The 25,806-nt window shown below is 48.0% G+C and overlaps 2 protein-coding genes across 5 annotated transcripts in view; one reads left to right on the forward strand and one right to left on the reverse strand.

Annotated features, from left to right (window-relative positions):
• Nucleotides 1-736: 736 nt before the first annotated feature.
• LOC130078843 (receptor activity-modifying protein 3-like) lies at nt 737-24,007 on the reverse strand. 2 transcript variants are annotated; one of them, XM_056244561.1, is made up of 4 exons: nt 23,739-24,007; nt 5,720-5,749; nt 5,405-5,555; nt 737-1,005 (listed from the first exon to the last, which is right to left on the reverse strand). In XM_056244561.1, the coding sequence occupies exons 1-4, from the start codon at nt 23,782-23,784 to the stop codon at nt 750-752; spliced, it is 483 nt and encodes a 160-aa protein (XP_056100536.1). In that variant the 5' UTR covers nt 23,785-24,007; the 3' UTR covers nt 737-749. The 2 variants fall into 2 exon arrangements, with proteins under 2 accessions (XP_056100536.1, XP_056100535.1); XM_056244560.1 differs by having other exon boundaries at nt 5,720-5,752.
• Nucleotides 24,008-24,457: 450 nt separating this feature from the next.
• hus1 (HUS1 checkpoint clamp component) overlaps nt 24,458-25,806 on the forward strand; it is a 10,069-nt gene continuing 8,720 nt past the window's right edge. For 2 of the 3 annotated variants that reach the window (XM_056244558.1, XM_056244559.1), the window contains exon 1: nt 24,459-24,617. In XM_056244558.1, coding sequence (XP_056100533.1) covers nt 24,566-24,617 — 52 coding nt within the window. In that variant the 5' untranslated portion in view covers nt 24,459-24,565. Of the gene's footprint in view, nt 24,618-25,806 lie in introns of all 3 variants that reach the window. The other variant, XM_056244556.1, reaches the window with a different exon arrangement.

Here is a 25,806-nt window from a genome sequence, read left to right on the forward strand (position 1 = left end):
ACTGTGTAATCCAAATGGATTTTAAATGCATAAATCTGACATTCAGGCCCAAGTGTGTGTGTGTGTGTGAGTGTGATGATGAAGCCTGTCGACCCGTCGAAACACTGGTTTATGATTCTGCAGCTCTTTTGGTGAAATCATAACCAGCCCGTTTCCTCTCATTCATCGGCGCGATGGGAAAGACGTTTGTATCCTTCCTGCGGCTCTGACTCTACTCGCTCGTTCTGCAGAGTACGAGGCCAGACGCTCAAGAGCTACTATTGTCTTTTGTTTGTATCCTTAAGTCGCACACAATACACGGCTTTTCCTCCTCATATAAATAATCCCGTCCTCCTGAAAGAGCCGTGATTGGCTGAGCTCTCGCTGGGTTCGAACATGTCCTGCTTTACTCTGTTTTCATCGGATCATAGCAGTCGTTGTGTTTCACAGGAATCCGTTCATCATTTCAATGATCAGAGAAGAAAACAAGCTCACAATCACTGGATAAATGAACCAGCGCTGTGTGTCGGAATGATAATGAACGCTCAAACTGACTCGACAAACAGTTTGACAAACGGCCTAATTCTACCTTATTTAATTAAAACATTAAATAATAGCTGTACAGCAGACGATCCAGAGATCCTGACGGATGTTCACTCACACTGGAACTGATTCAGCATCAGTGATTCAGGAATGAAGCGTCTGGGTGAAATAAAGAAGAGTCTGCCAGACTGACAGTCCCGTGACCTCTGACCCCCTGACCGCTGAGCCTAGGCCAGGACGTCGCTGCGCTTGCTGCTCCACACCACCAGCGCCACCATGCCCAGCGTGAGGAAGACGGGGATGAGGATGAGGAGGGTGAGTGTGTGTTCAGGCGGGTCCAGGAACACCAGCGGGTCCAGGGTGCAGTTGGAGAAGAAGCGCTGGTGGAGTCCGATGATGAAGCGCTCGACCTGCGGGTTCGGCCAGAAGCAGCCGATGCGCTCGGCGTTCACCTCCGTGCAGAACGAGAACATGTGATACTCCCTGAGGAGAGGTATAAAACACACGTTATACTGATATCATGGAGAAAAACAGAAATATTCCGAATATACAGTTCCTCTCGTTTCTCAGGAGCTGATTACCCTCCTCCCTCCCCAGCTCCTCTCGTTTCTCAGGAGCCGATTACCCTCCTCCCTCCCCAGTTCCTCTTGTTTCTCAGGAGCTGATTACCCTCCTCCCTCCCCAGTTCCTCTTGTTTCTCAGGAGCCGATTACCCTCCTCCCTCCCCAACTCCTCTCGTTTCTCAGGAGCCGATTACCCTCCTCCCTCCCCAGTTCCTCTTGTTTCTCAGGAGCTGATTACCCTCCTCCCTCCCCAGTTCCTCTTGTTTCTCAGGAGCTGATTACCCTCCTCCCTCCCCAACTCCTCTCGTTTCTCAGGAGCCGATTACCCTCCTCCCTCCCCAACTCCTCTCGTTTCTCAGGAGCCGATTACCCTCCTCCCTCCCCAGTTCCTCTTGTTTCTCAGGAGCTGATTACCCTCCTCCCTCCCCAGTTCCTCTTGTTTCTCAGGAGCTGATTACCCTCCTCCCTCCCCAACTCCTCTCGTTTCTCAGGAGCCGATTACCCTCCTCCCTCCCCAGTTCCTCTTGTTTCTCAGGAGCCGATTACCCTCCTCCCTCCCCAGTTCCTCTTGTTTCTCAGGAGCTGATTACCCTCCTCCCTCCCCAGTTCCTCTCGTTTCTCAGGAGCCGATTACCCTCCTCCCTCCCCAGCTGCTCTTGTTTCTCAGGAGCCGATTACCCTCCTCCCTCCCCAGTTCCTCTCGTTTCTCAGGAGCTGATTACCCTCCTCCCTCCCCAGTTCCTCTCGTTTCTCAGGAGCTGATTACCCTCCTCCCACCCCAGCTCCTCTCGTTTCTCAGGAGCTGATTACCCTCCTCCCTCCCCAGCTCCACTCGTTTCTCAGGAGCCGATTACCCTTCTCCCTCCCCAGCTCCACTCGTTTCTCAGGAGCCGATTACCCTCCTCCCTCCCCAGTTCCTCTTGTTTCTAAGGAGCTGATTACCCTCCTCCCTCCCCAACTCCTCTCGTTTCTCAGGAGCCGATTACCCTCCTCCCTCCCCAGTTCCTCTTGTTTCTCAGGAGCTGATTACCCTCCTCCCTCCCCAGTTCCTCTCGTTTCCCAGGAGCCGATTACCCTCCTCCCTCCCCAGTTCCTCTCGTTTCTCAGGAGCCGATTACCCTCCTCCCTCCCCAGTTCCTCTTGTTTCTCAGGAGCCGATTACCCTCCTCCCTCCCCAGTTCCTCTCGTTTCTCAGGAGCCGATTACCCTCCTCCCTCCCCAGTTCCTCTCGTTTCTCAGGAGCCGATTACCCTCCTCCCTCCCCAGTTCCTCTCGTTTCTCAGGAGCCGATTACCCTCCTCCCTCCCCAGTTCCTCTCGTTTCTCAGGAGCCGATTACCCTCCTCCCTCCCCAGTTCCTCTCGTTTCTCAGGAGCTGATTACCCTCCTCCCTCCCCAGTTCCTCTCGTTTCTCAGGAGCCGATTACCCTCCTCCCTCCCCAGTTCCTCTCGTTTCTCAGGAGCTGATTACCCTCCTCCCTCCCCAGCTCCTCTTGTTTCTCAGGAGCTGATTACCCTCCTCCCTCCCCAGTTCCTCTCGTTTCTCAGGAGCCGATTACCCTCCTCCCTCCCCAGTTCCTCTCGTTTCTCAGGAGCCGATTACCCTCCTCCCTCCCCAGTTCCTCTCGTTTCTCAGGAGCCGATTACCCTCCTCCCTCCCCAGTTCCTCTCGTTTCTCAGGAGCCGATTACCCTCCTCCCTCCCCAGTTACTCTTGTTTCTCAGGAGCTGATTACCCTCCTCCCTCCCCAGTTCCTCTTGTTTCTCAGGAGCTGATTACCCTCCTCCCTCCCCAGCTCCTCTTGTTTCTCAGGAGCTGATTACCCTCCTCCCTCCCCAGTTCCTCTTGTTTCTCAGGAGCTGATTACCCTCCTCCCTCCCCAGTTCCTCTCGTTTCTCAGGAGCCGATTACCCTCCTCCCTCCCCAGTTCCTCTCGTTTCTCAGGAGCTGATTACCCTCCTCCCTCCCCAGCTCCTCTTGTTTCTCAGGAGCTGATTACCCTCCTCCCTCCCCAGTTCCTCTTGTTTCTCAGGAGCTGATTACCCTCCTCCCTCCCCAGTTCCTCTCGTTTCTCAGGAGCTGATTACCCTCCTCCCTCCCCAGTTCCTCTCGTTTCTCAGGAGCCGATTACCCTCCTCCCTCCCCAGCTCCTCTCGTTTCTCAGTAGCTGATTACCCTCCTCCCTCCCCAGTTACTCTTGTTTCTCAGGAGCTGATTACCCTCCTCCCTCCCCAGTTCCTCTTGTTTCTCAGGAGCTGATTACCCTCCTCCCTCCCCAGCTCCTCTCGTTTCTCAGGAGCCGATTACCCTCCTCCGGTTCTGTTCTGTTTACCCTGAGGGGGGTTATTGCTGCTCTCCTGCTCTTATCCATGCTAGGCTGCCCAGAACAGAACCAGACCGCCAATCCTAACAGTATGCTAACTGTCAATCATATTTGACGATAGTGGTCCTGACAGGACACACGTTATTACTGATATCATGGAGAAAACCAGAAACACTGCGTTATTACTGATATCATGGAGAAAAGCAGCTCTTTGCTTTTAATGTTAATCAGTGGATCAGTCATTTCCTTCAGGAAGACAGTCAGAGACACGGAGCTTTTTAAACGAATCTGTCGATCACACACACACACACACACACACACACGAGTTCAACGCTTTATTACACTAATAAAGAAGCAGCGCTCATTCCCTTTTCAACGACATCATTTATATCATAATACGCAGACGCTCTTACTCACACTAAAGTTTCGATCGAACAATGAAAACACGTAACTAATACTGGCATAAAGAACATGGAGACTGAATGTGTGTGTGTGTGTGTGAGTGTGTGTGTGTGTGTGTGTGTGTGTGTGTCTGTGAAGCCCATTAGTACTGTCCTCACTGAATCTCTATTGGTCATGTGATCGTATCAATCGTTCATCAGGGGCTGAAGCGAACACACACACACACACACACACACACACACACACACACACACACACACACACACACACACACACACACACACACACACACACACACACACACACACACACACACACACACACACACAAGCTGTTATCTGGAGAAATGATCTGCTGATCTTGAGGAGTGTGTGAGACACGTTTGAGCCGATGAATCTCCAACACTGAGATCTAGCAGAACACACACGAGTCTGTGGGAAAATGACCTCCACGACTTAATAAATAAAGTTAAAGTGGTTTCCTGTGATTGGTATGCAAATGAGCGGGTTGTGTCTGAGCTGTGAATGGTCCTCGAGGATTGAGGTCTGGACACACACACACACACACACACACACACACACACACACACACACACACACTCACTCACACACTCACAGTAATTGGGGTCGTGTTCTGACCCGATAATGGCCAGTCCAGCGGGTCAGTGAACGCTCAGTCTCTGCAGCTCATTCATATCTGAATATTATTATCAGCAGGATTAAGACACTCACGCTTCACAGTGTGATCAGACGCTAAAATTAAAAAGTTATTTCTCAATGTTCTCTGAACGTTCAAAAAACCTAAAAAACATAGTTTTTTCTTGGTTATGTGAACGTTCAGGAAACGTTACATTGTATCATTCAACATTATGGAATGTTACTTTTGAATGTTCTCTGAACGTCTGAAACAAGTGGTAACATTTAAAACCGTTAGATGAACATCCAACTAAAACGTTTCTGAAAGAAAAAGAAAACGCTCCATGAATGATGTATAAATAATGTTTTGAGAACATTATTAAAGAGCAGATAACCTTGATCAAACGTTCTATATATGTTACTGGAAGAATGATCATAACATGTTCGCTGTTAGCTGAGAGACAAACAGAACTTAATTGTTTAAAAGACACTGTCCAGTAATATCAAGCGAATAATGACTCTGTCTTCTGTAGAGAAGCTTTACAGCAAAATTAAAATTTGTTTCACATTTGATGAAGTTTGCATCATTGATTCTGTTATTTGTCATTAGCAGTGAAGCTGCTGTGAAAGCATCAGTAGACAGTTTATGCGCATAAAATATGTGACTCTAGAGCTTGAGGTTTATTATAAATGAATATTCTTCACTTATACTGTGAGCTCCGTCTGGCCATGAGCAGCCGAGACACAGGGTTACGCTCTGATATCATGAGATACGCAGGTCATCGTCTCCTGATCTACTGACATGAGCGAGAGCGAATACTCCTCGAGTCACAGTGAACTCTGAGTCCTGGACCGGCTGCGAGGGCTCACACACACACACACACACACACACACACACACACACACACACACACACACACACACACACACACACACACACACACACACACTGATGTTCACCTGATGAAGTGTGTGAGGTTGCATCTGTCGTCTGGATGGATCTGCTTCATGTCTGCAGTGAATCTCTCTCCACATCTCTCCATCTCCAGCAGAAGAAGACTCTGGTTACAGTGGATCCGCAGCGTGTGTGTGACGGGCGGGTCAGCGCCGCCTGTGTGTGAAGAGACACGCGTCAGTCCAACACACACACACACACACACACACACACACACACACACACACACACACACACACACACACACACACACACACACACAGACAGACACACACACACACACACACGCGAACACACACACACACACACACCAGACTCACCTGATAGACCTCTCGCCACCAGCGCCTTCACTGCTGACAGAACACAGTTACAGTGAGTAGTTTCACATCTGAGATTCTGTACAAGCATTTCACTTTCATTTAATGGCACAAAAATCAGCCAATCCCTGTTTACACACGTCAAATATATGAAATAAACCTCTAAGAAAACACTATTATGAACTGCATTTCTGAATTAATCTGAATAATGACTCTGTTTTCTATAGAGCTGCTTTACAGCTGAAATTTAATCATAATCGATGAACTTAGCACATTACTGTTAGTTTATTACTGTGAAGCTGCTGTATTGCATAAATGACTTAAAACAATTTTTATAACCCGGCAAAAACCATGGTTGTATTTTAAACCCACACCAAACTCGCCAGTCCTTCATGTATTCTTCAGCAGGATCTCATGCTTTGCTCCAGTGATCATGAGTGACGGACAGCGGCCGATCCTCTAGACCTTATTCTACGCGGCGGCATCAGTTCTGCATGTTAATGCCGCTCCGCCATCTAGACCAGCCTACACCAGCCTAAACCAGTCTAGACCAGCCTAAACCAGCCTAAACCAGTCTAGACCAGCCTAAACCAGTCTACACCAGTCTACACCAGCCTAACCCAGCCTAAACCAGTCTAAACCAGCCTAGACCAGCCTAAACCAGTCTACACCAGTCTAGACCAGTCTACACCAGCCTAGACCAGCATACACCAGTCTACACCAGTCTAGACCAGTCTACAACAGCCTAGACCAGCATACACCAGTCTACACCAGCCTAACCCAGCCTAAACCAGTCTACACCAGTCTAGACCAGCCTAAACCAGCCTAAATCAGCATGTAAACGGAGCCGGTCTTCAGCGGGTCTGTGCGTGTCTGAAGAGACGCTTGTATATTCGCTGGATCGGACAGACGGAAGGACACAATCCTGATGCGGTGGAGAAGAGCAGCTTCCGTTCACGCTCACACTCTCTCTCTCACACTCACACTCTCACACACTCTCACACACTCTCACACACTCTCACACACTCTCACACACTCTCACACACTCTCACACACTCTCTCACACTCTCTCACACTCTCTCACACTCTCTCACACACACACACACACACACACACACACACACACACACACACACACACACACACACACACACACACACACACACACACACAAACACACAAACACACAAACACACACTCTCTCACACACACTCTCACACACACTCTCACACACACTCTCACACACACTCTCACACACACCCTCACACACACACACACACTCACACACACACACACACACACACACACACACACACACACACACACACACACACACACAGACACACACACACACACACACACACTCTCACACACACACTCACACACACACACACATTCTCACACACACACACACACACACACACACACACACACGCCTCGAGGACTCGAGTGTTATTGTGCTGGATATAGCGTTTCCTGCCGGACACAGACGAGGCCCGGGATAGTGTTCAGAAGCGCTGGAGTTTCCCTGAGAAGCTTCTGAATCCTGCGGGATCATCGGTGAAGTGTGTCCGTCGTCCCGGATCAGCGGAGGCGCTGCGAGTAACACCAATACTGGAGTAAACCATGCAAACTGCAGCGTCCGGAACCATCAGACTCGTTTACACACGATTAATGTGAAGGCCTGATGATGCGCACTCTTGCAAACTCTTTTTAAAGGTGACATTACGCCTCTTTTCACCAGATGCATAAATCTCTGGCGTCCCAGAATGTGTGTGTGAAGTTTCAGCTCAAAATACCAGATCATTTATTATAGCTTGTCAAATTTGCCCCTTTTTGGGTGTGAGCAAAAACTCTGTTTGTGTGTGTGTCCCTTTAAATGCAAATGAGCTTTAGCTCCGCCTCCGTTCAGAAGAGGGCGGAGCCTTTACACGAGCTTCAGAGACTCCGGCAATAACAACACAGGCCAATCTCACTGATCCAGAGTCAGGAGTAACCAGCAGCGAGTGCAGCCTTACGGAGAGACTCAGGGAGAGCTTCACTTTTACACGTTTCTGAATGTTAGCGGAGACATGTGCTCCGGCTCGGTGTGCTCCGGCTCGGTGTGCTCCGGCTCGTGTGCTCCGGCTCGTGTGCTCCGGCTCGTGTGCTCCGGCTCGGCTGCTCCGGCTCGGCTGCTCCGGCTCGGCTGCTCCGGCTCGGTGTGCTCCGGCTCGGTGTGCTCCGGCTCGGTGTGCTCCGGCTCGGCTGCTCCGGCTCGGTGTGCTCCGGCTCGGCTGCTCCGGCTCGGAGTGCTCCGGCTCGGTGTGCTCCGGCTCGGCGTGTGCTCCGGCTCGGCTGCTCCGGCTCGGCGTGTGCTCCGGCTCGGCTGCTCCGGCTCGGTGTGCTCCGGCTCGGTGTGCTCCGGCTCGGCGTGCTCCGGCTCGGCGTGCTCCGGCTCGGCGTGCTCCGGCTCGGTGTGCTCCGGCTCGGTGTGCTCCGGCTCGGTGTGCTCCGGCTCGGAGTGCTCCGGCTCGGCGTGTGCTCCGGCTCGGCGTGCTCCGGCTCGACCTGATATTCCTCGGCTGCTCCGGCTCGGTGTGCTCCGGCTCGGTGTGCTCCGGCTCGGAGTGCTCCAGCTCGGCGTGTGCTCCGGGTCGGCGTGCTCCGGCTCGGCCTGATATTCATCGGCTGCTCCGGCTCGGTGTGCTCCGGCTCGGCGTGCTCCGGCTCGGCGTGCTCCGGCTCGGCCTGATATTCCTCGGCTGCTCCGGCTCGGTGTGCTCCGGGTCGGCGTGCTCCGGCTCGGCCTGATATTCCTCGGCTGCTCCGGCTCGGTGTGCTCCGGCTCGGTGTGCTCCGGCTCGGTGTGCTCCGGCTCGGCGTGCTCCGGCTCGGCCAGATATTCCTCTGCGTGCTCCGGCTCGGCGTGCTCCGGCTGGCCAGATATTCCTCGGCTGCTCCGGCTCGGTGTGCTCCGGCTCGGCGTGCTCCGGCTCGGTGTGCTCCGGCTCGGCCTGATATTCCTTGGCTGCTCCGGCTCGGTGTGCTCCGGCTCGGCCTGATATTCCTCGGCTGCTCCGGCTCGGCGTGTGCTCCGGCTCGGTGTGCTCCGGCTGGGTGTGCTCCGGCTCGGTGTGCTCCGGCTCGGTGTGCTCCGGCTCGGCTGCTCCGGCTCGGCGTGCTCCGGCTCGGCTGCTTCACTCCTGAATGCAAACGATGTTTCTCCTCATCAACTTCCGTTCTAACGACTCCGTGTTCTCCTGCCTTCACTCCTTATTGTTTGTTTGGATCATATTGATATTTATATGAAAAAGCTTATGCAAATGAAGCAATGAGGTGGTAATGTGCGTTGTCATAGAGACGGCTCCGTCCACTCAGAGCGGAGGGAAAAACAATCAGCCAATCAGACGGAACAACAGGAGAGCAATTAAACTGTGCCACGCAATTACAGATGATAAAAACAACAGTGTGTGTCTGTGTATGAGTGTGTGTGTGTGTGTATATATATGTGTCTGTGTGAGTGTGTGTGAGTGTGCACACACACACACACACACACACACACACACACTAATGACAGCAGCTGATGGCGCTGCAGGATCACGGCCTCAATTAAATTCTGAAATGAAAGGTGTTTCTGCTCTTCCTAATGGAACTCATCCAATTCGCCTTCGCAATCTCCTTGCAGTCACTTCAGGTTAGTGTTTCAGGGTCGAGCTGTGTGTGTGTGTGTGTGTGTGTGTGTGGCTGCTCGTTCACACAAACACACTCGCTCTTAATCACTGATGGATCTTAATCAAACACGCCTGTGCTTCTCATTTACATCTCGCAGGTGCTTTTATTCAAAGTGCATCAGTGTGTGTGTGTGTGTGTGTGTATGTTCTTTATCAGCTGAACTACAAACACTGTGTTTCACATCAGCCCCCCCCCCCCTTGCCAACTTTTTTAATTTGTGAGATTTATGAGTCAAGTTGTTTCAAATTTTTTCAGTGTAGAAATAATTACAATAAAATCATGAAAATTTCACAGTTGTAAATAAAACAAAGGTTATTGGAGTGTGTTTTCCTGTAACTCAGTGTTACTCGCTGTTTCTTTCTAATGATTTGTGAAATTCACTAGAGATTTCTGTTCAGATGTTCTTCAGAGTTTCTCTCAGCACACGCTGACAGGATGAAGATCAGCGCAGTGTGAGGGCCCTCTGCGAAGGTCAAGAGGTCAAGCTCACTGCGAAGGTCAAGAGGTCAACCTCACTGTCAAGAGGTCAAGCTCACTGCGAAGGTCAAGAGCTCAAGCTCACTGCGAAGGTCAAGAGGTCAAGCTCACTGCGAAGGTCAAGAGGTCAAGCTCACTGCGAAGGTCAAGAGGTCAAGCTCACTGCGAAGGTCAAGAGGTCAAGCTCACTGCGAAGGTCAAGAGGTCAAGCTCACTGTCAAGAGGTCAAGCTCACTGCGAAGGTCAAGAGGTCAAGCTCACTGTCAAGAGGTCAAGCTCACTGCGAAGGTCAAGAGGTCAAGCTCACTGCGAAGGTCAAGAGGTCAAGCTCACTGCGAAGGTCAAGAGGTCAAGCTCACTGCGAAGGTCAAGAGGTCAAGCTCACTGTCAAGAGGTCAAGCTCACTGCGAAGGTCAAGAGGTCAAGCTCACTGTCAAGAGGTCAAGCTCACTGCGAAGGTCAAGAGGTCAAGCTCACTGTCAAGAGGTCAAGCTCACTGCGAAGGTCAAGAGGTCAAGCTCACTGCGAAGGTCAAGAGGTCAAGCTCACTGCGAAGGTCAAGAGGTCAAGCTCACTGCGAAGGTCAAGAGGTCAAGCTCACTGTAAAGAGGTCAAGCTCACTGCGAAGGTCAAGAGGTCAAGCTCACTGTGAAGGTCAAACTGTCTTCAGAGAGCATGATGGGAATAAGGAAGAACGTGGCGTTTAGATCGCGAGCTGATTCCACCGTGGCAGAGTGACTAACTTTAAAATGAAAACTCAATAATCTGATAGGCAAACCTCTCAGCCAATCAGATATCAGTATAATATGAATGGAAGATGGATGTGTTGTATTATTGTATGGCGTTTCTGAGCGTCGTGCGCACACACACACACACACACACACACACACACACACACACACACACACACACACGCTCTCTCATTCCCGCTGAATCTGTTCCTCAGGATCGCACCCCCATCGGCTGTGATGAAAGCGGGCGCTGGGAGTGATCGAGGCGTGCTCCTGTTTCTGAAAGAGTCTCTTCTGCTTTTATTTGTTTAATCAAAAATACTGTAAAACAGTGAAATATTATTACAATTTAAAATATCTGTTTTCTATGTGAACATATAGTAAAGTGTAAATGCTGTATACAGGCAGAGGTGCTGATGATCCGGCTGATTTACACACGATCTATTTGGTCATTAATGTGAAATAATTCAGCATAAACGAGTTATTTTTAAATGCTTTTAAAAGCTTAAACAGTAAAAACAGGATCTGTGCACTACGGCTTGGAGAGTAAATGCTACTAATAGACATGACACTTGTTCAATTGTTTTTTATTTTATTACAAAATTTTCACTTTTAAAGCAATGTTTACTTCATTGGAAAATACAGTATCCAAAGGCTACATACTAATATCTGAATGCATTTCAGCCGTTGACAGTGATCACACACACACACACACACACACACTCCATCGAGACGCTGACAGTGATCACACACACACACACACACACACACACTCCATCGAGACGCTGACAGTGATCACACACACACACACACACACACACACACTCCATCGAGACGCTGACAGTGATCACACACACACACACACACACACACTCCATCGAGACGCTGACAGTGATCACACACACACACACACACACTCCATCGAGACGCTGACAGTGATCACACACACACACACTCCATCGAGACGCTGACAGTGATCACACACACACACACACACACACTCCATCGAGACGCTGACAGTGATCACACACACACACACTCCATCGAGACGCTGACAGTGATCACACACACACACACACACACACTCCATCGAGACGCTGACAGTGATCACACACACACACACACACACACTCCATCGAGACGCTGACAGTGATCACACACACACACACACACACACACTCCATCGAGACGCTGACAGTGATCACACACACACACACACACACACTCCATCGAGACGCTGACAGTGATCACACACACACACACACACACACTCCATCGAGACGCTGACAGTGATCACACACACACACACACACACACTCCATCGAGACGCTGACAGTGATCACACACACACACACACACACACTCCATCGAGACGCTGACAGTGATCACACACACACACACACACACACACTCCATCGAGACGCTGACAGTGATCACACACACACACACACACACACACTCCATCGAGACGCTGACAGTGATCACACACACACACACTCCATCGAGACGCTGACAGTGATCACACACACACACACACACACACACACACTCCATCGAGACGCTGACAGTGATCACACACACACACACACACACACACACACACTCCATCGAGACGCTGACAGTGATCACACACACACACACACACACACACTCCATCGAGACGCTGACAGTGATCACACACACACACACACTCCATCGAGACGCTGACAGTGATCACACACACACACACACTCCATCGAGACGCTGACAGTGATCACACACACACACACACTCCATCGAGACGCTGACAGTGATCACACACACACACACACTCCATCGAGACGCTGACAGTGATCACACACACACACACACACACACACTCCATCGAGACGCTGACAGTGATCACACACACACACACACTCCATCGAGACGCTGACAGTGATCACACACACACACACACACACACACACACTCCATCGAGACGCTGACAGTGATCACACACACACTCCATCGAGACGCTGACAGTGATCACACACACACACACACACACACACACACTCCATCGAGACGCTGACAGTGATCACACACACACACACACACACACACACACACTCCATCGAGACGCTGACAGTGATCACACACACACACACTCCATCGAGACGCTGACAGTGATCACACACACACACACACACACACACACACTCCATCGAGACGCTGACAGTGATCACACACACACACACACACACACACTCCATCGAGACGCTGACAGTGATCACACACACACACACACACACACACACACTCCATCGAGACGCTGACAGTGATCACACACACACACACACACACACACTCCATCGAGACGCTGACAGTGATCACACACACACACACACACACACACACTCCATCGAGACGCTGACAGTGATCACACACACACACACACACACACACACACTCCATCGAGACGCTGACAGTGATCACACACACACACACACACACACACACACACACACACTCCATCGAGACGCTGACAGTGATCACACACACACACACACACACACACACACACACACACACACACACACACACACACTCCATCGAGACGCTGACAGTGATCACACACACACACTCCATCGAGACGCTGACAGTGATCACACACACACACTCCATCGAGACGCTGACAGTGATCACACACACACACACACACACACACTCCATCGAGACACTGACAGTGATCACACACACACACTCCATCGAGACGCTGACAGTGATCACACACACACACACACACACACACACACACACTCCATCGAGACGCTGACAGTGATCACACACACACACACACACACACACACACACACACACACACACACACACACACACTCCATCGAGACGCTGACAGTGATCACACACACACACACACACACACACACACACACACACACTCCATCGAGACGCTGACAGTGATCACACACACACACTCCATCGAGACGCTGACAGTGATCACACACACACACACACACACACACACACACACACTCCATCGAGACGCTGACAGTGATCACACACACACACACACACACACACACACTCCATCGAGACGCTGACAGTGATCACACACACACACACACACACACTCCATCGAGACGCTGACAGTGATCACACACACACACACACACACACACTCCATCGAGACGCTGACAGTGATCACACACACACACACACACACACACACTCCATCGAGACGCTGACAGTGATCACACACACACACACACACACACACACACACACTCCATCGAGACGCTGACAGTGATCACACACACACACTCCATCGAGACGCTGACAGTGATCACACACACACACTCCATCGAGACGCTGACAGTGATCACACACACACACACACACACACACACACACACACACACACACACACACACACACTCCATCGAGACGCTGACAGTGATCACACACACACACACACACACACACACTCCATCGAGACGCTGACAGTGATCACACACACACACACACACACACACACACACACACTCCATCGAGACGCTGACAGTGATCACACACACACACTCCATCGAGACGCTGACAGTGATCACACACACACACTCCATCGAGACGCTGACAGTGATCACACACACACACACACACACACTCCACCGAGACGCTGACAGTGATCACACACACACACACACACACACACTCCATCGAGACACTGACAGTGATCACACACACACACTCCATCGAGACGCTGACAGTGATCACACACACACACACACACACACACACACACACACACACACTCCATCGAGACGCTGACAGTGATCACACACACACACACACACACACACACACACACACACACACACACACACACACTCCATCGAGACACTGACAGTGATCACACACACACACTCCATCGAGACGCTGACAGTGATCACACACACACACTCCATCGAGACGCTGACAGTGATCACACACACACACACACACACACACACACACACACACACTCCATCGAGACGCTGACAGTGATCACACACACACACACACACACACACTCCATCGAGACGCTGACAGTGATCACACACACACACTCCATCGAGACGCTGACAGTGATCACACACACACACTCCATCGAGACGCTGACAGTGATCACACACACACACACACACACACACACACACACACACACACACACACACACACACACTCCATCGAGACGCTGACAGTGATCACACACACACACACACACACACACACACTCCATCGAGACGCTGACAGTGATCACACACACACACACACACACACACACACACACACACACACTCCATCGAGACGCTGACAGTGATCACACACACACACACTCCATCGAGACGCTGACAGTGATCACACACACACACACACACACACACACACACACTCCATCGAGACGCTGACAGTGATCACACACACACACACACACACACACACACTCCATCGAGACGCTGACAGTGATCACACACACACACACACACACACACTCCATCGAGACGCTGACAGTGATCACACACACACACACACACACACACACACACTCCATCGAGACGCTGACAGTGATCACACACACACACACTCCATCGAGACGCTGACAGTGATCACACACACACACACACACACACACTCCATCGAGACGCTGACAGTGATCACACACACACACACACACACACACACACACTCCATCGAGACGCTGACAGTGATCACACACACACACACTCCATCGAGACGCTGACAGTGATCACACACACACACTCCATCGAGACGCTGACAGTGATCACACACACACACACACACACACACACTCCATCGAGACGCTGACAGTGATCACACACACACACTCCATCGAGACGCTGACAGTGATCACACACACACACTCCATCGAGACGCTGACAGTGATCACACACACACACACACACACTCCACCGAGACGCTGACAGTGATCACACACACACACACACACACACACACACACACACACACACACACACACACACACACACTCCATCGAGACGCTGACAGTGATCACACACACACACACACACACACACACACACACACTCCATCGAGACGCTGACAGTGATCACACACACACACACACACACACACACTCCATCGAGACGCTGACAGTGATCACACACACACACTCCATCGAGACGCTGACAGTGATCACACACACACACACACACACACACACACACACACACACTCCATCGAGACGCTGACAGTGATCACACACACACACTCCACCGAGACGCTGACAGTGATCACACACACACACACACACACACACACACACTCCATCGAGACGCTGACAGTGATCACACACACACACACACACACACACACTCCACCGAGACGCTGACAGTGATCACACACACACACACACACACACACACACACTCCTTCGAGACGCTGACAGTGATCACACACACACACACACACACACACACACACACACACACTCCATCGAGACGCTGACAGTGATCACACACACACACACACACACACTCCATCGAGACGCTGACAGTGATCACACACACACACACACACACTCCATCGAGACGCTGACAGTGATCACACACACACACACACTCCATCGAGACGCTGACAGTGATCACACACACACACACACACACACTCCATCGAGACGCTGACAGTGATCACACACACACACACTCCATCGAGACGCTGACAGTGATCACACACACACACTCCATCGAGACGCTGACAGTGATCTCACACACACACACACACACACACACACACACACACACACACACACACACACACTCCATCGAGACGCTGACAGTGATCTCACACACACACACACACACACACACACACTCCATCGAGACGCTGACAGTGATCACACACACACACACACTCCATCGAGACGCTGACAGTGATCTCACACACACACACACACACACACACACACACACACACACACACACTCCATCGAGACGCTGACAGTGATCACACACACACACTCCATCGATCCGCTGACAGTGATCACACACACACACACACACACACACACACACACACTCCATCGATCCGCTGACAGTGATCACACACACACACACACACACACACACACACACACACTCCATCGAGCCGCTGACAGTGATCACACACACACACACACACACACACACACACACACACACTCCATCGAGCCGCTGACAGTGATCACACACACACACACACGTCACTCTTCATCACAGTCACTCTAACACGGGCACCTGCTCTCACACACACACACACACTCCATCGAGACGCTGACAGTGATCTCACACACACACACACTCCATCGAGACGCTGACAGTGATCTCACACACACACACACACACACACACACACACTCCATCGAGACGCTGACAGTGATCACACACACACACACACACACACACTCCATCGAGACGCTGACAGTGATCTCACACACACACACACACACACACACACACTCCATCGAGACGCTGACAGTGATCACACACACACACTCCATCGATCCGCTGACAGTGATCACACACACACACACACACACACACACACACTCCATCGATCCGCTGACAGTGATCACACACACACACACACACACACACACACACACTCCATCGAGCCGCTGACAGTGATCACACACACACACACACACACACACACACACACACACACACACTCCATCGAGCCGCTGACAGTGATCACACACACACACACACGTCACTCTTCATCACAGTCACTCTAACACGGGCACCTGCTCTCACACACACACACACACACTCCATCGAGACGCTGACAGTGATCACACACACACACACTCCATCGAGACGCTGACAGTGATCACACACACACACACACTCCATCGAGCCGCTGCTGACAGTGATCACACACACACACACACACACACACACACACACACACACACACTCCATCGAGCCGCTGCTGACAGTGATCACACACACACACACACACACACACACACACACACAGACACGATAATTCCCTTCAAACAATGAATATCGTCACAGTCACTGATGTCCTTTCACTCATAGAAACTGAATCACTCTGACGACTGTAACTATAGCAGAGAGCTAATAATCTTCTGGCTCTGAGAGAATACACACAAGCTGCTCGAGTGTGTGTGTGTGTGTGTGTGTGTGTGTGTGTGTGTGTGTGTATGTGTTTCTCTTTCACAACACATGCGTGTGTTTGCTAAATCACTCGTGCAACTGTCTGTCTCAATCCACAACACAACTGAAGACATCTGCGCTTCACATCTGCACAATTAGTGATCACACACACACTCCATCGAGCCGCTGACAGTGATCACACACACACACACACACTCCATCGAGACGCTGACAGTGATCACACACACACACACACACACACACACACACTCCATCGAGACGCTGACAGTGATCACACACACACACACACACACACACTCCATCGAGACGCTGACAGTGATCACACACACACACACACTCCATCGAGACGCTGACAGTGATCACACACACACACACACACACACACACACACACACACACACTCCATCGAGCCGCTGCTGACAGTGATCACACACACACACACACACACACACACAGACACGATAATTCCCTTCAAACAATGAATATCGTCACAGTCACTGATGTCCTTTCACTCATAGAAACTGAATCACTCTGACGACTGTAACTATAGCAGAGAGTTAATAATCTTCTGGCTCTGAGAGAATACACACAAGCTGCTCGAGTGTGTGTGTGTGTGTGTGTGTGTGTGTGTGTGTGTGTGTGTATGTGTTTCTCTTTCACAACACATGCGTGTGTTTGCTAAATCACTCGTGCAACTGTCTGTCTCAATCCACAACACAACTGAAGACATCTGCGCTTCACATCTGCACAATTAGTGATCACACACACACTCCATCGAGCCGCTGACAGTGATCACACACACACACACACACTCCATCGAGCCGCTGACAGTGATCACACACACACACACAGAACGAGTGTGAGTGATGAAGAACAGATGCGCGCCGCTGTTTCTACTGTAAGAACATGTTTCTGCTGTTCAGACGAGACTCCTTATGACAACAAATCACATTAAACTTTCCACATGCAGTCACACTTCAGACGAGGAGATGCTCGTTTCTCATGATCGCACACACACACACACACACACACACACACACACACGTCTCTGTGCTTCTCTCACACTGAGCGGCTCCCTACACTGCTCTCGTTCCCATTAGGATTCCTCCGGTATTTCAGTGTGTTGATTCACTAGCAGCTCAGGATCATGAGGATGAGGATCACAGAGGGATGCTGGGAAAAAGCTGTAACCTTCTCAATGACACACTGTGGCTCTGAGCGTGTGTGAGAGTGTGTGAGCGTATGTGAGTCTAAGTGTGTGTATGTGAGTGTGTGAGCGTATGTATGTGTGCGTATGTGAGTCTATGTGAGACTATGTAAGCGTATATGAGTATGTGAGCGTATGAGTATGTGAGCGTATGAGTATGTGAGCGTATATGAGTATGTGAGCGTATATGAGTATGTGAGCGTATATAAGTATGTGAGCGTATGAGTATGTGAGCGTATATGAGTATGTGAGCGTATATGAGTATGTGAGCGTATGAGTATGTGAGCGTATATGAGTATGTGAGCGTATATGAGTATGTGAGCGTATATGAGTATGTGAGCGTATATGAGTATGTGAGCGTATATGAGTATGTGAGCGTATATGAGTATGTGAGCGTATATAAGTATGTGAGCGTATGAGTATGTGAGCGTATGAGTATGTGAGCGTATGAGTATGTGAGCGTATGAGTATGTGAGCGTATATGAGTATTTGAGCGTATGAGTATGTAAGCGTATATGAGTATGTGAGTCTATGTGAGCGTATGTGAGCGTATATGAGTATGTGAGCGTATGAGTATGTGAGCGTATATGAGTATTTGAGCGTATGAGTATGTAAGCGTATATGAGTATGTGAGTCTATGTGAGCGTATGTGAGCGTATATGAGTATTTGAGCGTATGAGTATGTAAGCGTATATGAGTATGTGAGTATATGTGAGCGTATGTGAGCGTATATGAGTATGTGAGCGTATATGAGTATGTGAGCGTATATGAGTATGTGAGCGTATGAGTATGTGAGCGTATGAGTATGTGAGCGTATATAAGTATGTGAGCGTATGAGTATGTGAGCGTATACGAGTATGTGAGCGTATGAGTATGTGAGCGTATATAAGTATGTGAGCGTATGAGTATGTGAGCGTATGAGTATGTGAGCGTATATAAGTATGTGAGCGTATGAGTATGTGAGCGTATGAGTATGTGAGCGTATATGAGTATGTGAGCGTATGAGTATGTGAGCGTATGAGTATGTGAGCGTATATGAGTATGTGAGCGTATGAGTATGTGAGCGTATATGAGTATGTGAGCGTATGAGTATGTGAGCGTATGAGTATGTGAGCGTATGAGTATGTGAGCGTATATGAGTATGTGAGCGTATGAGTATGTGAGCGTATATGAGTATGTGAGCGTATATGAGTGTGTGAGCGTATGAGTATGTGAGCGTATATGAGTATGTGAGCGTATGAGTATGTGAGCGTATATGAGTATGTGAGCGTATATGAGTATGTGAGCGTATGAGTATGTGAGCGTATATGAGTATGTGAGCGTATATGAGTATGTGAGCGTATATGAGTATGTGAGCGTATGAGTATGTAAGCGTATATGAGTATGTGAGCGTATGAGTATGTGAGCGTATATGAGTATGTGAGCGTATATGAGTATGTGAGCGTATATGAGTATGTGAGCGTATGAGTATGTGAGCGTATATGAGTATGTGAGCGTATATGAGTATGTGAGCGTATATGAGTATGTGAGCGTATGAGTATGTAAGCGTATATGAGTATGTGAGCGTATATGAGTATGTGAGCGTATGAGTATGTGAGCGTATATGAGTATGTGAGCGTATATGAGTATGTGAGCGTATATGAGTATGTGAGCGTATAAGTATGTGAGCGTATGAGTATGTGAGCGTATGAGTATGTGAGCGTATGAGTATGTGAGCGTATGAGTATGTGAGCGTATGAGTATGTGAGCGTATATGAGTATTTGAGCGTATGAGTATGTAAGCGTATATGAGTATGTGAGTCTATGTGAGCGTATGTGAGCGTATATGAGTATGTGAGCGTATGAGTATGTGAGCGTATATGAGTATTTGAGCGTATGAGTATGTAAGCGTATATGAGTATGTGAGTCTATGTGAGCGTATGTGAGCGTATATGAGTATTTGAGCGTATGAGTATGTAAGCGTATATGAGTATGTGAGTATATGTGAGCGTATGTGAGCGTATATGAGTATGTGAGCGTATATGAGTATGTGAGCGTATATGAGTATGTGAGCGTATGAGTATGTGAGCGTATGAGTATGTGAGCGTATATAAGTATGTGAGCGTATGAGTATGTGAGCGTATACGAGTATGTGAGCGTATGAGTATGTGAGCGTATATAAGTATGTGAGCGTATGAGTATGTGAGCGTATGAGTATGTGAGCGTATATAAGTATGTGAGCGTATGAGTATGTGAGCGTATGAGTATGTGAGCGTATATGAGTATGTGAGCGTATGAGTATGTGAGCGTATGAGTATGTGAGCGTATATGAGTATGTGAGCGTATGAGTATGTGAGCGTATATGAGTATGTGAGCGTATGAGTATGTGAGCGTATGAGTATGTGAGCGTATGAGTATGTGAGCGTATATGAGTATGTGAGCGTATGAGTATGTGAGCGTATATGAGTATGTGAGCGTATATGAGTGTGTGAGCGTATGAGTATGTGAGCGTATATGAGTATGTGAGCGTATGAGTATGTAAGCGTATATGAGTATGTGAGCGTATGAGTGTGTGAGCGTATGAGTATGTGAGCGTATATGAGTGTGTGAGCGTATATGAGTATGTGAGCGTATATGAGTATGTGAGCGTATATGAGTGTGTGAGCGTATATGAGTATGTGAGCGTATATGAGTATGTGAGCGTATGAGTGTGTGAGCGTATGAGTATGTGAGCGTATATGAGTGTGTGAGCGTATATGAGTATGTGAGCGTATATGAGTGTGTGAGCGTATGAGTATGTGAGCGTATGAGTATGTGAGCGTATGAGTATGTGAGCGTATGAGTATGTGAGCGTATATGAGTATGTGAGCGTATATGAGTATGTGAGCGTATGAGTATGTGAGCGTATATGAGTATGTGAGCGTATATGAGTATGTGAGCGTATATGAGTATGTGAGCGTATGAGTATGTGAGCGTATGAGTATGTGAGCGTATGAGTATGTGAGCATATGAGTATGTGAGCGTATATGAGTATGTGAGCGTATGAGTATGTGAGCGTATGAGTATGTGAGCATATGAGTATGTGAGCGTATGTGAGCGTGTGTGAGCGTATATGAGTATGTGAGTATATGTGAGCGTATATTAGTATGTGAGCGTATATTAGTATGTGAGTATGAGTATGTGAGCGTATATTAGTATGTGAGTATGTGAGTATGTGTGAGCGTATATTAGTATGTGAGTATGTGAGTATATGTGAGCGTATATTAGTATGTGAGTATGTGAGTATGTGTGAGCGTATATTTGTATGTGAGTATGTGTGAGCGTATATTAGTATGTGAGTATATGTGAGCGTATATTAGTATGTGAGTATGTGAGTATGTGTGAGCGTATATTAGTATGTGAGTATGTGAGTATGTGTGAGTGTATATTAGTATGTGAGTATGTGTGAGCGTATATTAGTATGTGAGTATGTGAGTATGTGTGAGCGTACATTAGTATGTGAGTATGTGTGAACGTATATGAGCATGCGAGTATGTGAGTATATGTGAGTGTGTGTGTGTGAGTATGTGAGCGTATGTGAGTGTGTGTGTGTGTGTGAGCATATGTGAGTGTGTGAGTATGTGAGTGTATGTGAGTGTGTGTGTGAGTGTGTGTGAGCATATGTGAGTGTTTGTGAGCGTATGTGAGTATGTGAGTGTGAGAATGTGAGCGTATGTGAGTGTGTGTGTGAGTATGTGAGTGTGTGTGTGAGTATGTGATCGTATGTGAGTGTGAGTGTGTGTGAGTATGTGAGCGTATGTGAGTGTGTGTGTGAGTATGTGAGCGTATGTGAGTGTGTGTGTGAGTATGTGAGTGTGTGTGTGAGTATGTGATCGTATGTGAGTGTGAGTGTGTGTGAGTATGTGAGCGTATGTGAGTGTGTGTGTGAGTATGTGATCGTATGTGAGTGTGAGTGTGTGTGAGTATGTGAGCGTATGTGAGCATATGTGAGTGTGAGTGTGTGTGAGTGTGTGAGCTCATGGTGAACCTCAGAATTCCAGACATGGAATATATCAGCTCTCTTGATTCTCTAATCGCCTCACGTTTAAACTTCACTGGTAACATGTTTGTTCTTGTAAGCTAATAAGTGCTAGCATACATCAGCTGATGATCACACACTTCATTTATTATGAATTAATCATGAGCTTCAGCTTTCAGTGATGAACGTCCCTTTAACCCTTCGATGCATCAGTTATTAAACCACAAAGAAAATCCTCATGTTTATTTTTTACTAATTTCCAATTTTTTTGGTGTTGCAATAAGAGAGATGTTCCAGATGTACAGCCATGTTATACTGTCTCAAATAATAATACAAAAATACATAATATATTATATTTACTATTTACTATTTATTAATTATGTATTTTAAATAAATTGTGAAATATCACACCTGAACAGTTGAATTGATTTTAAAGCAGTGGACATTATGAATCAGAGGGTTAATAATATTCTCACAGTTTAATTCAGATCCTCATCAGTGTCTGTGTGTGTGAAATCTGCTGACTAGAGCTACAGCAACTCCTGAAACATCACAGCAGGACACACACACACACACACACGCACACACACACACACACACACACACACACACACACACACACACACACACACACACGTTTATTCCCCTGACACTCTTAATAAAAACGCGAGTGCGTTTAAAATAATAAACTGACATAAAAAGGTAAAAATAGACTCACCGAAAATCAGAGAAAGTTTGATGAGTGTCAGAAGATGCGGATCCATGATGAAGAAGCGAGTTTGATTCAATCACCTCAAATCTCGGAATACACTCATCATTCATATCCAGGCGAACATGTTCATGCGACTGACTCTGGAGCGGGTGAACATGCTCTTCATCCGTCAATCATCATCATCATCATCATCAGTCCATCGGATCCAGCAGAAGCAAACGCGGAGCTCCGAGACTGAAGCTGTGCGCCCGTGTGTGTGTGTGTGTGTGTGTCTGTTTCTCTCTCTCTCTCTCTCTCTCTCTCTCTCTCTCTCTCTCTCTCTCTCTCTCTCTCTCCTCCTACTTCACACCATATGAACAAAACACAGTTAAGACAGAATAATTAATCAACCATTAATACTCTCTTGCTGTAATATATATTGAGTTTAAACAGTAAAAATTAGCCTGTAAGTCTATAAAAAAAAAAGCCTTTTTTTTATTTTATTTTTTTATATAATTTTATATTTTATATAAGACTATAAAAACACTGGGTTTATTTGTGAACGTTCAATATAAATAAAAAACACTAATGTTATTTAAAAATAATAAAGGTAAGCACATTTTCATGCCATAAGAGGCATAAGTTGCAGGTGTTTTACTGTGACGATGAAAGCTTTAGCAGGAGCGCCACCGTGTGGTGACAGGAAGTGTGGCTGAGCGGAACTGTAAACCCGAGCGTGTGTTTCCGGACGGAAGAGTTCTCCGTCGGACCGCTGGCGCGAAATCTCACATGAATGTCAACAAAAACAGAGAAAACTCCTCAAAGTATTAAAATATTACGTTTACTGGCGCAAAATGAAGTTTCGAGCTAAAATCATCGATGTTGGATGTTTAAATCACTTCACACGTGAGTTTAGAATCAGATTGTATTATTATTTATGATATAACGTTATAGAGCTAACGTTACTGAAGTCCGTTTTGTTTAATGAGTGTGTGTCTGATGTGTGTCTGTTTTTGAGTGTGTGTGTCTGTGTTTGAGTGTGTGTGTCTGTGTTTGAGTGTGTGTGTGTGTCTGTGTTTGAGTGTGTGTGTGTCTGTGTTTGAGTGTGTGTGTGTCTGTGTTTGAGTGTGTGTGTGTCTGTGTTTGAGTGTGTGTCTGATGTGTATGTGTGTCTGTGTTTGAGTGTCTGTGTTTGAGTGTGTGTGTGTGTCTGTGTTTGAGTGTGTGTGTGTCTGTGTTTGAGTGTGTGTCTGTCTGTGTTTGAGTGTGTGTCTGATGTGTATGTGAATGTGTGTCTGTGTTTGAGTGTCTGTGTTTGAGTGTGTGTCAGATGTGTGTGTGTCAGATGTGTGTGTTTGAGAGTGTGTGTCAGATGTGTGTGTTTGAGAGTGTGTGTTTGAGTGTGTGCCAGATGTGTGTGTGTTTAATGAGTGTGTCAGGTGTGTGAGTCTGTCCGTGTTTATTGAGTGTGTGTCAGATGTGTCTCTGTCTGTGTTTGAGTGTGTGTCAGATGTGTCTGTGTTTGAGTGTGTGTCAGATGTGTCTGTGTTTGAGTGTGTGTCAGATGTGTCTGTGTGTGAGACGAGTGTGTCAAGTCACCTTTATTTATATAGCGCTTTTTACAATACAGATTGTATCAAAGCGCTTCACAGTGAGCATATATGTGAGCGTATGTGAGTATGTTAGCGTATGTGAGTATATGTGAGCGTATGTGAGTATGTTAGCGTATGTGAGTATGTTAGCGTATGTGAGTATATGTGAGCGTATGTGAGTATGTTAGCGTATGTGAGTATATGTGAGAGTATGTGAGTATATGTGAGCGTATGTGAGTATGTTAGCGTATGTGAGTATGTTAGCGTATGTGAGTATATGTGAGCGTATGTGAGTATGTTAGCGTATGTGAGTATATGTGAGAGTATGTGAGTATATGTGAGAGTATGTGAGTATGTTAGCGTATGTGAGTATGTTAGCGTATGTGAGAGCGTATGTGAGTATGTTAGCGTATGTGAGTATATGTGAGAGTATGTGAGTATATGTGAGCGTATGTGAGTATGTTAGCGTATGTGAGTATGTTAGCGTATGTGAGAGCGTATGT

The sequence above is a fragment of the Rhinichthys klamathensis genome, unplaced genomic scaffold, assembly GCF_029890125.1.
Source record: "Rhinichthys klamathensis goyatoka isolate OS25496 unplaced genomic scaffold, OSU_Roscu_1.1 h1tg001002l_1, whole genome shotgun sequence".
Classification (NCBI taxonomy): Eukaryota; Metazoa; Chordata; class Actinopteri; order Cypriniformes; family Leuciscidae; genus Rhinichthys; species Rhinichthys klamathensis.

Excerpts from the sequence above, each read along its gene's own strand:
- LOC130078843 (XM_056244560.1), bottom strand. The coding sequence starts at position 23,784 with ATGGATCCGCATCTTCTGACACTCATCAAACTTTCTCTGATTTTCG. Across the intron at positions 5,556-5,719 it reads GGTGGCGAGAGGTCTATCAG|GCGGCGCTGACCCGCCCGTC; the intron begins GTGAGTCTGGTG and ends CTTCACACACAG. Across the intron at positions 1,006-5,404 it reads AACCTCACACACTTCATCAG|GGAGTATCACATGTTCTCGT; the intron begins GTGAACATCAGT and ends ACCTCTCCTCAG.